This window comes from Lolium perenne, chromosome 3 (assembly GCF_019359855.2).
Source record: "Lolium perenne isolate Kyuss_39 chromosome 3, Kyuss_2.0, whole genome shotgun sequence".
In the NCBI taxonomy this organism is placed as follows: domain Eukaryota; kingdom Viridiplantae; phylum Streptophyta; class Magnoliopsida; order Poales; family Poaceae; genus Lolium; species Lolium perenne.
Window position 1 is genome coordinate 101,224,552 of NC_067246.2, and position 14,062 is coordinate 101,238,613.

At 44.4% G+C, this 14,062-nt stretch overlaps 2 protein-coding genes across 2 annotated transcripts; both read right to left on the minus strand.

The window, feature by feature from the left end:
• Positions 1-449: 449 nt before the first annotated feature.
• Positions 450-1,377, minus strand: LOC127338313 (uncharacterized). The gene has a single exon (XM_051364484.2). It carries the CDS (start codon positions 1,248-1,250, stop codon positions 534-536), a length of 717 nt encoding a protein of 238 aa, XP_051220444.1. The 5' UTR covers positions 1,251-1,377; the 3' UTR covers positions 450-533.
• A 3,116-nt stretch (positions 1,378-4,493) lies between these two features.
• Positions 4,494-8,207, minus strand: LOC127342004 (uncharacterized). The gene is made up of 7 exons (XM_051367945.2): positions 7,585-8,207; positions 7,163-7,494; positions 6,348-6,687; positions 5,517-5,665; positions 5,334-5,427; positions 4,822-4,893; positions 4,494-4,743 (listed from the first exon to the last, which is right to left on the minus strand). The coding sequence occupies exons 1-7, from the start codon at positions 8,119-8,121 to the stop codon at positions 4,699-4,701; spliced, it is 1,569 nt and encodes a 522-aa protein (XP_051223905.1). The 5' UTR covers positions 8,122-8,207; the 3' UTR covers positions 4,494-4,698.
• Between the last annotated feature and the right edge of the window lie 5,855 nt (positions 8,208-14,062).

Genomic DNA, 14,062 nt, shown 5'->3' on the forward strand with positions numbered 1-14,062 from the left:
GGAATTTTCCGCAACAAAGATAATCAAGACCGAGTTATGCATCAAATGAGAGATAATCAAACGTCTTGAGTGTTTGAATTACATTAGGGTTTTCAAAAAGAGGTAAAGCTTAGCCATTGAGTAGGCATTATTGGTATGTTTTTTAGGTTCTATTTATAATAAAATATGTTTTATTTTTATTGTATTTAGTGATTATGTTTGAACCATATGCATCATTATTGTTTTAGAACTATTTTGGCATTTGCATTCTTAAAAGTTCGCCCTATCTTAGATTTTTTTTTGTCCTTCGGCACTGCCTTAGCACAAAGTAGAAATCAAAAATCGGACTTGATTACTTACTGCATAAAGGAGGAACATCTTTTGAGAATCACTCTAGCAGACCCACATATCACATATGTATAGTCGCATAATGGTACACGTGTTCTCACTGAAGATACCTCGCTGCAGATGTTTTCATGTGTAGGCCACCCAGGCACACGGAGTGAACCTGGGGTTTCATGACTGACGGAGTGAACCGCAACCTAACCGGCAAGTCAGATGGGGCTTACAATCGCTGTGACAAGCCCCACCGGATCCAGAGTGGCGACTGAGTAGCTCACCCTCGCGACGCGGAAGGCCACTTTGCAGAAACGCCTGAACCTGCCGGTCCTCCTGGGGGCGTCCTCCCCTGTCGTCGTGGAGTTGGCCTGCACGACGTGATCGCCGCTGGAGAAGCTCGCCTCCAGCACGCAGGCCACGTGGATGTACACAAGCTTACCGTCGTCGTCCTGGAAGCGGTACGACAAGTACCGGCCGCGGCGTCCAACCTCCCCGCAGACCTTACAGCTATGGCCGGCGGCCTTGGTGAGGTTCAGCACACCGTCGTCCTCCACGACGATGCGCTCCGGCAGGGTTGCGCAGAAAGGGTGGATGTCGAGATCGTGCTCGCGGTTGTGGTACAGGAAGCCGAGCACCGGGTCGCCGCAGACGTCACAGAGCGCGCAACCGCCTGCCGGGATCGCCGGCCGTCTCTGGAAGAAGGTGAGCGCACGGCCCTCGAACATAGGGTGCTCGAGAACCGCCGGGGCTTGGGCGCAGCATACGTGGAGGTCGAAGTCGCATTGGTCGCACCGGTATCTGAGCTCGTCGCCGATCTGCCTGCAGCCGTCGCACTGGAACAGGGCGCCGCCCGTGGCTACTAGCTTAAGCGGGTGAGGATGGGAGGAGTGGGAAACCAGTGCCTGACCATCTTCCCCGGTGAATTTAACCATTGCTACTTAAAACTTCTATTCTCTCAACTCCGGGGAAATTTGGGTAGCTCAACTTAGACGACAGTGGAGTACTGGACAGTCGATTTTCGGTGCTGCTCGAGCTTGCCGTTTTTCTTCTTTCTCTATCTCTCTATCCTTTATATTAGAAAACCATGGGATACAATAACGTGTATCTATATGGTACAACGACGGGGGTGGACTGACTTAGTCAGTCTCCTCTGGTCGAGTTACTCCAAGTCAAACCACGCTGCTTCCTACATAAGCACGCCACTTTCTTTATAAAAATAATACTACTGTTAAGTACATATCAATTACACACTACCTTTGTTCTCTTAACATTTTATTCTTAGGCAAGAAAAGATAAATATTGCCAGCAAACATTAATTACATTATTGTTAGAACTATGCATTAGTAGTGTGCTTTTTTGCGGGGTCTATTAGTAGTGTGCTTATCAGCTTCAGCTCTGCGTACGTGAACCGTCTGATGTCAATCATTAGAAAAGGAAATTTTGGAATGTTTTATCATGGCATACTAGAGAATGGTGATGAAGTAGTTGTTGAAGTACTTGTGGAGAGATCAATAGCCAAGTCAACAGACTTCCTCGCTGAGGTACAACGCGAGGAGGATATGGACCTTTTCTACGCCGCCACTTCTATCACTATTGGAGATGGGAAGAAATCACAATTTTGGGAGGCACCATGGCTTGACATAGCACCCCTTGTTTTTGTATCCTCTAAAAGAAAGAAAAAAAGTGGTGCGTGTCTCAAGCCTTACATGAGGATGCTTGGATTGGCAAGATTACATGGACGAGAGCTTCTATTTGGGGCATGCACGTCAATTCATTGACATTTGGATTCTCTTGAGGGAGTTTCATTTGGATGCTTGCACTCAATTTCTTAGAAGCTCACGACAAATGGGAAATATTAGGCGCCTCCGAATACAACGTTCAATTTCTTGGGCTTACCTCCACAGACATGAATAGATTGGTTTGGAAGGTGTGGGCTCCTCCAAAAGTTCAAATTCTTTGCTTGGCTAGCCATCCGAAACCATCTTTGAACGGCCAACCAATTGGCTAAAACAGGGTGGGCAAATTGCAGTCTATATCCTATTTGAAAGAGGGAACCTTAATTTATCAATCACCTTCTTATTAAGTGTCGCTTCTCTCTTCGATTTTGGGGTTTTGTGACGGATTGGGTGGGTCTACAATCGCTTGACGTTCAACAGTGGTCATTGCTCTCTACGGAGGATTGGTGGCTTCACTTAATGGGAGCGCTACACGGAACCGTAGGGCCTTGGCCTCTATTGCGTTGCTCGTCTCATGGGAGCTTTGGAATGAGAGAAATGCTCGGGTCTTCCGAAACAAGCATGCTCCACCGCTTGTGATATTTGACAAGATCAAAAGAGAGGCGAGTCTTTGTGTTCTTGCGGGTGATAAAGAGTTGAGTGGAATCATACCGGGAGAGTAGGCTTTTGTTTTCGGCCGAGTGGGCGGCTTATAATAATTTCCTTTCAAACATTATTGTTCGAACTCCTTAATTAATGGAATGGGGAAAAGCTTTTGCCCCCTTTTTTTAAATGTTACATTAATACTGGATGAATAAGAGCGCTTCGCCGCATCGCCTATATTGTCTTTGGCCTTTCTGTGGTAGGCATGATGGTCCTTTGCGTTTGGTCTCTCTATTAGCCACCTTGCTGCCGGCCGTTCTTTGTTTCAGTGCTGCTTGTAAATTAAACCAGTTTGTAATCCTTAGAGAATATTATCCCCATGCAGACATTGTCACATAAATAGCGATCTAAGAATTATTAATCATAATACCACGAGTATGGGGACAAAACAACCCTGAATACTCCATTTGTCCTAATTCATAGGGCTTACGCGTATTTGTAGGTCGTAAATTTGACAATGATAATATAAAATATATATCATTAGAAAGCTGAGATGTTCTAAACCAATTCTTGTCTAGTAAAAGTAAAACAGTAAAAGTACATCAATTGCTCTCTAGTGGACTATCTTAGAAAATACATGAAAAATCTTGTATAGCTAACCAATTTTTTGAATGATCCGCCGAGAACTCACTCCGCGGAGGATCTGGCTCCTCTGGTAAGCCTTGCACCTTCTGCAAGTTTGGTAGGCACAATCTCCATCTCTTACACGAAATATGCATGTTTGCAGGCTTTCAAGCGACCCGCAGATGGTGCATGCAAAATGGGGCGAAGGTGATATCACAACCGTTCATGTTACTTATGTGTCTTGAGATTAGGTTAGGCACGGCCTCACATGAAAAGAGAATCTACAGCTGACATATGTGTAAAACTAACAGTACTTTTGATACCATCTAATAAATTTGGACGGACTCTATAAATTTAGCATGCCATATCGCAGGACTACATAGTCATGTCGTAGGAACTTAATGCGCAAATAATATAGGACTCTATAGATATAGGTCACGAAATAAATTTTAAAATATTAAATATTAGACTCATTTTGACGAGCTCGTCGCGAGGAAGTCAAATATGCAAACAAAATTTCATTTACATTTGTTCCGTGAAAGTTGTGCTCCCCACTAGTGGACATCCGAATGACATGCAATGGCTCAGATTTCACTTGCGTCCCATTTCATAAGTGACAACGTATTTTGGGCTTTCAAGGATGTCAATAGGATCCCACCTCTACCCATCAAGGCACCTTAGGAACCTGTGGGCTATGATGATGAGGCCGGTGACGAGGAACGGTCTGCTACTCGTCTTTCTTTGAGCAGCAAGGAGAGCTCCTCCGCGTCGGCGAACAAGGCGGGAAGAAAACAAACCCTCATCATACCAAGAGGAAAGTGCCGGCGAACAAGGAGACACCGCAAAAACGCCATAAGAAAATAGTGGAAGATGCAAAGCCTCTGCACCAGGCAGCCTTCGTCCAGTCAGGTCCGCCAGACCGAAATCATTATCAAGCACAGGACATGTCTGATTGAGGGTGGTGTGAAGCCAAAGCGTGCGAGTTTTGTAGTCGAACACAGCGTTCCTCTCCATGCAGAGGCGTTAGCGAGACACACGCTCGCTGGCACTCCTGTTTCGGTGAGCAGTCCTTGCCGGATTGCTTCCGCATTGACCGCCGTGATCGGGGTGGTGAGTGTATCTAGGAGTGGATCTAGGAGGTAGTACTAGTTACACATATTATTAAGGGCCCATTATTAGTACACTGAAATGCAGACAAGTGCCCATTCATAGCAACAGGGGATAGCACATGAGTGAACCAGGAAATGACATGAAATGTCTCAAATACTAGCTGATGGAATACTCAAACTAGCCAACGAGTGAAAAGGTACACCAAAAAGCACAAATGATGCTCCGTTAAAATTAGTCATTACAGGTGCCACTCCTTATAACAGGACAAACGGGGGAAAAAAGAAATAGATTACTGGGATGTTTCTCTTCTCCATGATTTCTACCATGCTCAGTCAAGCTGCACCTTTTCCAATTCAGCAATTGTTTCTTCAAACTGTAGGAAAATAACAAAGAAACTTAGCTTATGTCGAGCTATCAGGACGGTAGAACATCAAGTGGGATGCGTAAATACCTTCAAGATTTGTCTCAAAAAGTAATCACCCTGAGGTTTGTTCGATTTGGACTCCACAACATGAATAACATCCTGCATGATTGCAAACAATTTATATGTAATTATACAGGCTAAATGTATCCCTATTATTTTTTAAGTACAGTATAAAATAGGCATCTCATCATTGCAGGAACACATGCTGTACGTTGAGAAAAGTTCAAGATTCAATTAAAGAAATCACAAGTTCAACCAACTCCGGATGAACCGGAAATCAAAATCAACCATGGGAACCATGCTTGAAGTCATTTCCAGGAAAAAGTTTATCTTACAGACAGATAAAAGCTTGAAATCATCTACAGCAGCTCAATTCCATAGCTCAACTGAGTACTGGCAAATGATTCATGAAGCTATCAATTACTACTTAAAACAATAAAATACTGCAGACATGGTAGAATGAAAAACACATCATATTTACACAAAAAACATATGCATCAAACGAAGTGTCATGAAAGAGAACAATTACGGCACATTACCTCATTGATGTAGAAATCAAAGTCTGCACTGGAAACAATTTTCCCATTACTGTCAACGGCATGCATTTTGTGCTTGTACGTCAGAAGGATGGACCTGCCCAAATATTTGCATTAAGTATTTATCCACACAAACCACTATGAATAAACAAATAAGGTACTATGTAACTTAATTATCATACAGACCTAAGTGTTGCCTCATCCATTTCCATATATTGGGCAAGTTTGGCAATAGTTATTGCTGAATATAACTTAAGATAACTCCGGATCCCAGAAAGCAACTGTTGTTGCTTCACTTCATAAAGAAACAGCTTCAGCTGAAGACGATAGGCATCCTGTTGCATAACAGAAAAGGTAATAATTAACAATTTCTTCTACATATTTTCTTCATACAACAAAAAATGAATCTACAGACAAGTTACAGAAATACAAGTATTTGTCAATATATATTATTGAATCTACCTACCGAAGGAGTTACTGGTCAAGATTCACCGACCAGGTATTCTTAAGAATATAAGCGGAAAGCCTATACAATAAGGCATCCAAAGCATTCAAAAAGAACATCATTTTTATGAATCAACATGTGTGATAGCCCCACAGCCAATCATTTGCAACCATTGGTCTACCAGCTTAAGTTATATATGAACAAGTCTAATCTGTCCACTAAAGAACATATGAATGCAAAACAGAACACAGGAGATATTGACAAAAAATGATTACAGGAGACTTTATTTGCTGATTGGGAGTGCGAGACGAAAAACAGCTTCCCGTTTTATGGATGACTGAAAGGCTACAGTGTGGATTTCTGACTAATGAGTTGCCCGTATTTGCCCAAACAGAAAAACTTGAGGTGACTGAATATGCGGCAAAAGCTTTCTCAACTTTACTCTACAATACTGGTCCAAAATAAGTAGGCTCAATGGTCTAGTTTGATCCCAGCAACATAATAGACAGGCCTTAAGTGCGACATGTGAAAAGAAATATACCATCATTATAATCTTCAAAGAGAAAGCTCACCTGGTTATAATTGGTAAGTGGCTGGTCCAGAACTGGAGGTGATGGGGTAATGAACTTGGGGCAGGCATAAGAGAATAGTTCATCATAAGCAGCATAAGCTTCATCATCAAACCTCAGCATCTTTGTCATTTTGTCATTGTACTTTTCTTTGAGCTGGGTGCTAACATTTTCATCAATGAGTTTGTTCTGTGGGCACAAAGAGAGGCAGATTGCCAATAGCGCATACATCTGCTCGTTCTTCTTGAGGATCTGGTCATACTGAGGAGATTTCTGATGGTACTGCTTATACTTGAGGATATAGAGCAGGATTTTGTTGAACTCCTTGGTGGCATCAACATACCTAGGTTTAGATACGGATACAGTGTATTATTAGCTTATAAGGTGTGAATGTCTAGTTTGGGAATTTCAAGATGGCGAAGGAAAAAATCACATATCTGGCTTCACATGATGGAAACCTTTAATCTTGAAGAAGTTATATGACATGATTCGGTCTACTTTTACTAATATACAAACAACAACAACAACAACCAAGCCTTTCAGTCCCAAACAAGTTGGGGTAGGCTAGAGTTGAAACCCATAAGATCTCGAAGCCAAGTCATGGTTCCGGAACGTGGATAGCTAACTTCCACGCACCCCTATCCATGGCTAAATCTTTGTCGATATTCCAAACCTTTAGGTCTCTCTACTAATATAGAGATTGCAAAAAAAAATCATTTCATGTTGCTTAGGTATGTATGGAGCAGCAGAAAGTAAAGCCAACAAATCCATGAGTCTGCCCTTTGGTATAAAAGAAAAAAGACAGTGGGCTTGTGTACCTGCGCATCATAAGGTTTGCGAACCCATAGTGATAGATGGTTGAGATGTGACTCCCGATGACAATGGTGTAGACCCCCTGCTGGTTAAGGTTGATGGGCGCCAAGCACTTGAGGCCAGTGTGGTAATCCCCAAGAAGGCAGTGTATTCTGAGCAGGCCAATCATGCTGTAGTAACCCAGGACCTTAAGAACGTTGCTCCCACCCTCGTAGTCATAGCCGTCGGTGGCAGTGAACTGCTCCAGCCCCTCCTTCTCCCTCTCGAGGATCTGGGCGATGTCGGACTTCTCCACGAGCGCCTGCAGGTAGTTGAGAACGCCATACACATTCCACGCCTGCAGGTAGATATAGAGAGATAAAGTACAGATATGAATCTAGCACACAGACAGAAGTAAAATAAAATAAAATGAAGGTGAAAGGTTAACCTTGTCGAACTGCTTGAGCTGCTTTAGCTCGTCGTCCGTCTTGTTCTTGAGCTTGGCGCGGTACTGGCAGAAGCTCTGGAACTGGTAGACGAACTCGTCGACCATGTCCCATAGCCACTGGTTGGGCAGCTGCATGTTGACGACTCCGTGGAGGACGACGCTGAAGAGGTCGCAGTAGTTGCTCCATGACTCGGAGCGGTGGCTGGCGGTGAGCGGGGAGAGGCGCGCGTAGGCGTGGCGGTACCAGAGCTCGCGGTAGAGGAGGAGGAAGACGTGGTCGCCGTCGCAGTAGGGGGCGACGGCGTCGGCGGAGGGCCAGGGCGAGTCGCGGAAGAGGCGGTCGGAGAGGCGCTGGAAGCCGCCCTCGTACATCTGGTTGATCTCGAAGACGTTCTTGTCGCGGATGTGGCGGTAGAGGTGGACCACGAAGGTCTTGACCGAGTCCGGGACGTAGTTGGGGTCGTAGGCGTCGGCCGGGCCGCCGCCGTGCGGCTGCGGCGGCGCCAGGCCGTCCTCCCGGTCGTAGGCGGACGCCATGGTGCGGCGTGCGGGGGAGGAGGGTTTGGTTTAGGGTTCGGGAGTGCGGCGGCGGCGCGAGGGGTGGGAGGAGGCTTTGGAGGGTGAACGATTTGTTAGTTGTGGCTTGCGACGGATGTTGTGGGTTTTCGCCGCTTTCGTGGGCTGCAGGATTTTCTTCAGCCCGGAACGTACGCGATCGCCAATCCTGCGGAAAAATAGGCATTCACCGCCTATGTACATCCACATGGGCTGGTCCATGAAAGGCCTGGACACGATTTTCTTGAGAAAAAAAAAGCAGTGTCTTTTGTTATCATATATATTTATTACAATATATATACTTAGGAGAGTGGATTTTGTACTTACACGCATGGGCGTCAGTTGGGACGCGCCGGCTCTTCAGGAGGCAATGCTCGCATCACTGCGAGCGCCTTGATGACTGGAACTGCACAATTTAATCGTAGCTAGTTTCGAAATAAGAGTATCGAATCACAAGCAGCTACTAGTTGCTACTATCTATTAAAGGCCACTTGTAAGTCGCTCTTTAATCTCAAATAAAGATGTTTTAAAAGGTTATTATAATTGGTTGCAAGAAAGTAAATAAATCAATAAAGTAACAAGCGTAGTGAGAAATGAAGTAAAACTCAATAAGACAAAGTTTTCACGGGGATTATTGGATCTACCTCTAGCATTACGATTAATGTTAATCAAGATAAACTATGCTTTTAACAATGTAGTGTGTGGAGAGAGCTCTATAATAAGATGCGCCTAGAAAACCATAGGTCATCGCATCTCTAAATAACCACTGCGGTTAGTCTTCTGCAACCACATTTACTATCGGAATTAAGGGTTTCCCCATGGCTACGTGTGAGCTGCAGGATTTTCTAGGCCTTTCAGCCCGGTATGCATCTCGAGAGAACGTGTGAGAGTCCATGAAAAGCCTGGACACACGATTTTCTTGAGAGAAAAAAATCAGTTTCTTTTGTTATCATATGTATTTATTACATATATACACATACTTAAGAGAGTGAATTTTGTACTTACACGCATAGGTGTGGGTGTGTTCTAGACCATTGGTTTGTTCCGCGAGATTTTCGCTCGTCTTGGTAGATGGAAAAACAACTTTTCTCTCTCCTCATTTTATCTGACTCTCGAAGCAAAATGGAGGGTGACCGAAGCACCCACACCCGTGCATGTAAGTACAAAAGTATTTCCCATATACTTAATCCACCGATAAAAAATACATATACTAATCCACAATTTGCTTCTCGTCAATATACTCCACTTAGGGCATCTACTACGCTAGCACTTATCCAGTATAAATCGGGAAATCCACAGAGGTTGCTAGACCGGGTGCCAAAAGTGGGTGTGAAGCTTCTTCTTCTCTGGGTTCCTGTAGGAGGTGAGCTAGCAAGGAGAGGGAACGGTGAAGATTCGAGGGATTCAACTAATTTGGACTCGAGATGCGACGACGTGGGTGTTCAGAATTGGGGGGTTGTTGGAGATATGCCTGAGAGGCAATAATAAAGCAGTTATTGTTATATCTTAGTGTTCATGATAAATGTTTACATAACATACTATAATTTTATTAAGTGAAAATATTGATACATGTGTGTTGTGTAAACAACCAGAGTTTATAGTAAGCCTCTCGTTTAACTAGCTTGTTGATTAATAGATGATCATAGTTTCCTGATCATGAACAATTGATGTTGTTAATAACAAGGTTATGTCATTAGGAGAATGATATAATGGACACACACCCATAAATCCATAATAAGCATAGCATAATATCAAGCCATTAAGTTCGTCATGCTATAAGCTTTCGATATCGATACATAGTAACCTAATCCCTCGATCATGAGATCATGTAAATCACTTACACCGGATGGATACTTTGATTACATCAAATGTCACTTCGTAAATGTGTGGTTATAAAGATGGGATTAAGTATTCGGAAAGTATGAGTTGAAGCGCATGGATCAAGAGTGAGATTTGTCCATCCTGATGACGGATAGATATGCTTTGGGCCCTCTCGGTGGAATATCATCTAATTAGTTTGCAAGCATGTGACAAGATCACAAGGGATGACATACCACGGTACGAGTAAAGGGTACTTATCGGTAACGAGGTTGAACTAAGTATAGAGATACCGATGATCGAACCTCAGATAAGTAAAGTATCACGTGACAAAGGGAATCGGTATCGTATGTTAATGGTTCATTCGATCACGAAGTCATCGTCTAATATGTGGGAACCATTATGGATCTCCAGGTCCCGCTATTGGTTATTAATCAGAGAGGAGCCTCGATCATGTCTACATAGTTCACGAACCGTAGGGTGACACACTTAAGGTTCGATGTCGTATAGTAGATATGGAATATGAGATGGAGACCGAATGTTTTTAGGAGTCTCGGATGGGATCATTGACATCACGAGGAGGTCCAGAATGGTCCGGAGAATAATATTCATATAAGGAAAGTTATTTTCAAGGTTTGGAAAAGTTCAAGAATTTTCCGGTGGAAGACCAGGAAGCTTCTAGAAGGTTTTGGAGGGGCCACCTATGGGCCCACGACCTCGGGAGGGGCCACATGAGCCGAGGGGGTGCAGCCCAGCCCTAATGGGCCAGACGCACCACAGCCTCAAGGCCCAGGCCGGCCAACCCCCTAGGGCTTTGGAGAAACCCTAAAGGGGGAAGACTTGGGCGTAAGTTTCCCCCCACCCTCTTGGTGCGCCGGCCCTAGGGCTTGGAGGAGGGGCCAAGGCAACCCTGGCCGGCCCTCCCCCTATATAAAGAGGGGAGGGGCAGGGGGCGCAGCTGTAATATCCCAGAACATAGGATCAACTAAGGGTAGATTTAGAAATGGGATGTGCATTTCATCGCAAAACGGAGGAAATTTTTGCGCCTTATTGCATAAAAACCTAAGAGGGATCAAGGTTTCTCTCTCGTTGCTATTAGGGTTAGAGCAATGTGAGTGTTATGAATTTCGACATTGTTGGAGATATGCCCAAGAGGCAATAATAAAAGTGGTTATTATATATCTTTATGTTTATAATAAATGTTTATATACCATGCTATAATTGTATTAACCAAAACATTGATACATGTGTGATATGTAAACAACAAAGAGTCCCTAGTATGCCTCTTAACTAGCTTGTTGATTAATGGATGATTAGTTTCATAATCATGAACATTGGATGTTATTAATAACAAGGTTATATCATTATATGAATGATGTAATGGACACACCCAATTAAGCGTAGCATAAGATCACGTCATTAAGTTATTTGCTATAAGCTTTCGATACATAGTTACCTAGTCCTTATGACCATGAGATCATGTAAATCACTTATACCGGAAAGGTACTTTGATTACATCAAACACCACTGCGTAAATGGGTGGTTATAAAGGTGGGATTAAGTATCTGGAAAGTATGAGTTGAGGCATATGGATCAACAGTGGGATTTGCCCATCCCGATGACGGATAGATATACTCTGGGCCCTCTCGATGGAATGTCGTCTAATGTCTTGCAAGCATATGAATAAGTTCATAAGAGACCACATACCACGGTACGAGTAAAGAGTACTTGTCAGGAGACGAGGTTGAACAAGGTATAGAGTGATACCGATGATCAAACCTCGGACAAGTAAAATATCGTGTGACAAAGGGAATTGGTATCGTATGTGAATGGTTCATTCGATCACTAAAGTCATCGTTGAATATGTGGGAGCCATTATGGATCTCCAGATCCCGCTATTGGTTATTGGTCGGAGAGAGTACTCAACCATGTCCACATAGTTCGCGAACCGTAGGGTGACACACTTAAGGTTTGATGTTGAAATGGTAGAACTTGAATATGGAATGGAGTTCGAAGTATTGTTCGAAGTCTCGGATGGGATCCCGGACATCACGAGGAGTTCCGGAATGGTCCGGAGAATAAGATTCATATATAGGAAGTCATTTTATAAGTTTGAAAATGATCCGGTGATTTTACGGAAGGTTCTAGAAGGTTCTAGAAAAGTTCGGAAGGAATCACTAAGGAAGGAGGAGTCCCGAAGGGACTCCACCTCCCCATGGCCGGCCAACCCTAGTGGGGAGTCCAAGGTGGACTCCACCTAAGGGGGCCGGCCACCCCCCCACATGGAAGGGGGGAATCCCACCTCAAGTGGGAGTCCCACCTTGGGTAGGTTTCCCTACTACATGGAAGGTTCTTGTGTTGGGGTCTTATTCAAAGACTTGTAGTCCAACACTTGGGGATCCACCTATATAATGAGGGGCATAGGGGAGGGGGCCGGCCACCCAAAGACCACAAGGTGGCCGCACCCTATAGTGGCCGCCGCACCCTGATACGTCTCCAACGTATCGATAATTTCTTATGTTCCATGCTTGTTTTATGATGATACACACATGTTTTATACATACTTTATATCGTATTTATGCATTTTCCGGCACTAACCAATTAACAAGATGCCGAAGAGCCAGTTGTTGTTTTCTGCTGTTTTTGGTTTCAGAAATCCTAGTAAGGAAATATTCTCGGAATTGGACGAAATCAACGCCCAGGATCTTATTTTTCGACGAAGCTTCCAGAAGTCCGGAGAGGAAACGAAGTGGGGCGACGAGGCGGCGACACGCCAGGGCGGCGCGGCCCACCTCCTGGCCGCGCGGCCCTGTTGTGTGGGCCCCTCGCGTCGCCCCCTGACCTACCCTTCCGCCTACTTAAGCCTTCGTCGATAATAACTCCAGTACCGAGAGCCACGATACGGAAAACCTTCCAGAGACGCCGCCGCCGCCAATCCCATCTCGGGGGATTCAGGAGATCGCCTCCGGCACCCTGCCAGAGAGGGGAATCATCTCCCGGAGGACTCTCACCGCCATGGTCGCCTCCGGAGTGATGTGTGAGTAGTTCACCCCTGGACTATGGGTCCATAGCAGTAGCTAGATGGTCGTCTTCTCCTAATTGTGCTATCATTGTTGGATCTTATGAGCTGCCTAACATGATCAAGATCATCTATCTATAATGCTACATGTTGCGTTTGTTGGAATAGTGAATGCTATGTTATGTTGATTATCAATCTATCATCTATGTGTTGTTTATGATCTTGCATGCTCTCCGTTGCTAGTAGAGGCTCTGGCCAATTTTTTGCTTGTAACTCCAAGAGGGAGTATTTATGCTCGATAGTGGGTTCATGCCTCCATTAAATCTGGGACAGTGACAGAAAGTTCTAAGGTTGTGGATGTGTTGTTGCCACTAGGGATAAAACATCAATGCTATGTCTAAGGATATATTTGTTGATTACATTACGCACCATACTTAATGCAATTGTCTGTTGTTTGCAACTTAATACTGGAAGGGGTTCGGATGATAACCTGAAGGTGGACTTTTTAGGCATAGATGCATGCTGGATAGCGGTCTATGTACTTTGTCGTAATGCCCAATTAAATCTCACACTACTCATCATAACATGTATGTGCATGGTCATGCCCTCTTTATTTGTCAATTGCCCAACTGTAATTTGTTCACCCAACATGCTTATTCTTATCGGAGAGACACCTCTAGTGAACTGTGGACCCCGGTCCATTCTTTTACATCGAATACAATCAACTGCAATACTCGTTCCACTGTTTTCTGCAAACATCATCATCCACACTATACATCTAATCCTTTGTTACAGCAAGCCGGTGAGATTGACAACTTCACTGTTACGTTGGGACAAAGTACTTTGGTTGTGTTGTGCAGGTTCCACGTTGGAGCCGGAATCCGTGGTGTTGCGCCGCACTACACTCCGCCGCCATCAACCTTCAACGTGCTTCTTGGCTCCTACTGGTTCGATAAACCTTGGTTTCTTACTGAGGGAAAACTTGCCGCCATACGCATCACACCTTCCTCTTGGGGTTCCCGGACGCGTGTTGTACGCGCATCAAGACTTTTTTCTGGCGCCGTTGCCGGGGAGATCAAGACACGC

Excerpts from the sequence above, each read along its gene's own strand:
- LOC127338313 (XM_051364484.2), bottom strand. The coding sequence starts at position 1,250 with ATGGTTAAATTCACCGGGGAAGATGGTCAGGCACTGGTTTCCCACTCC.
- LOC127342004 (XM_051367945.2), bottom strand. The coding sequence starts at position 8,121 with ATGGCGTCCGCCTACGACCGGGAGGACGGCCTGGCGCCGCCGCAGCCG. Across the intron at positions 6,688-7,162 it reads GCAAACCTTATGATGCGCAG|GTATGTTGATGCCACCAAGG; the intron begins GTACACAAGCCC and ends ATCTAAACCTAG. Across the intron at positions 5,666-6,347 it reads CACTTACCAATTATAACCAG|GATGCCTATCGTCTTCAGCT; the intron begins GTGAGCTTTCTC and ends GTTATGCAACAG.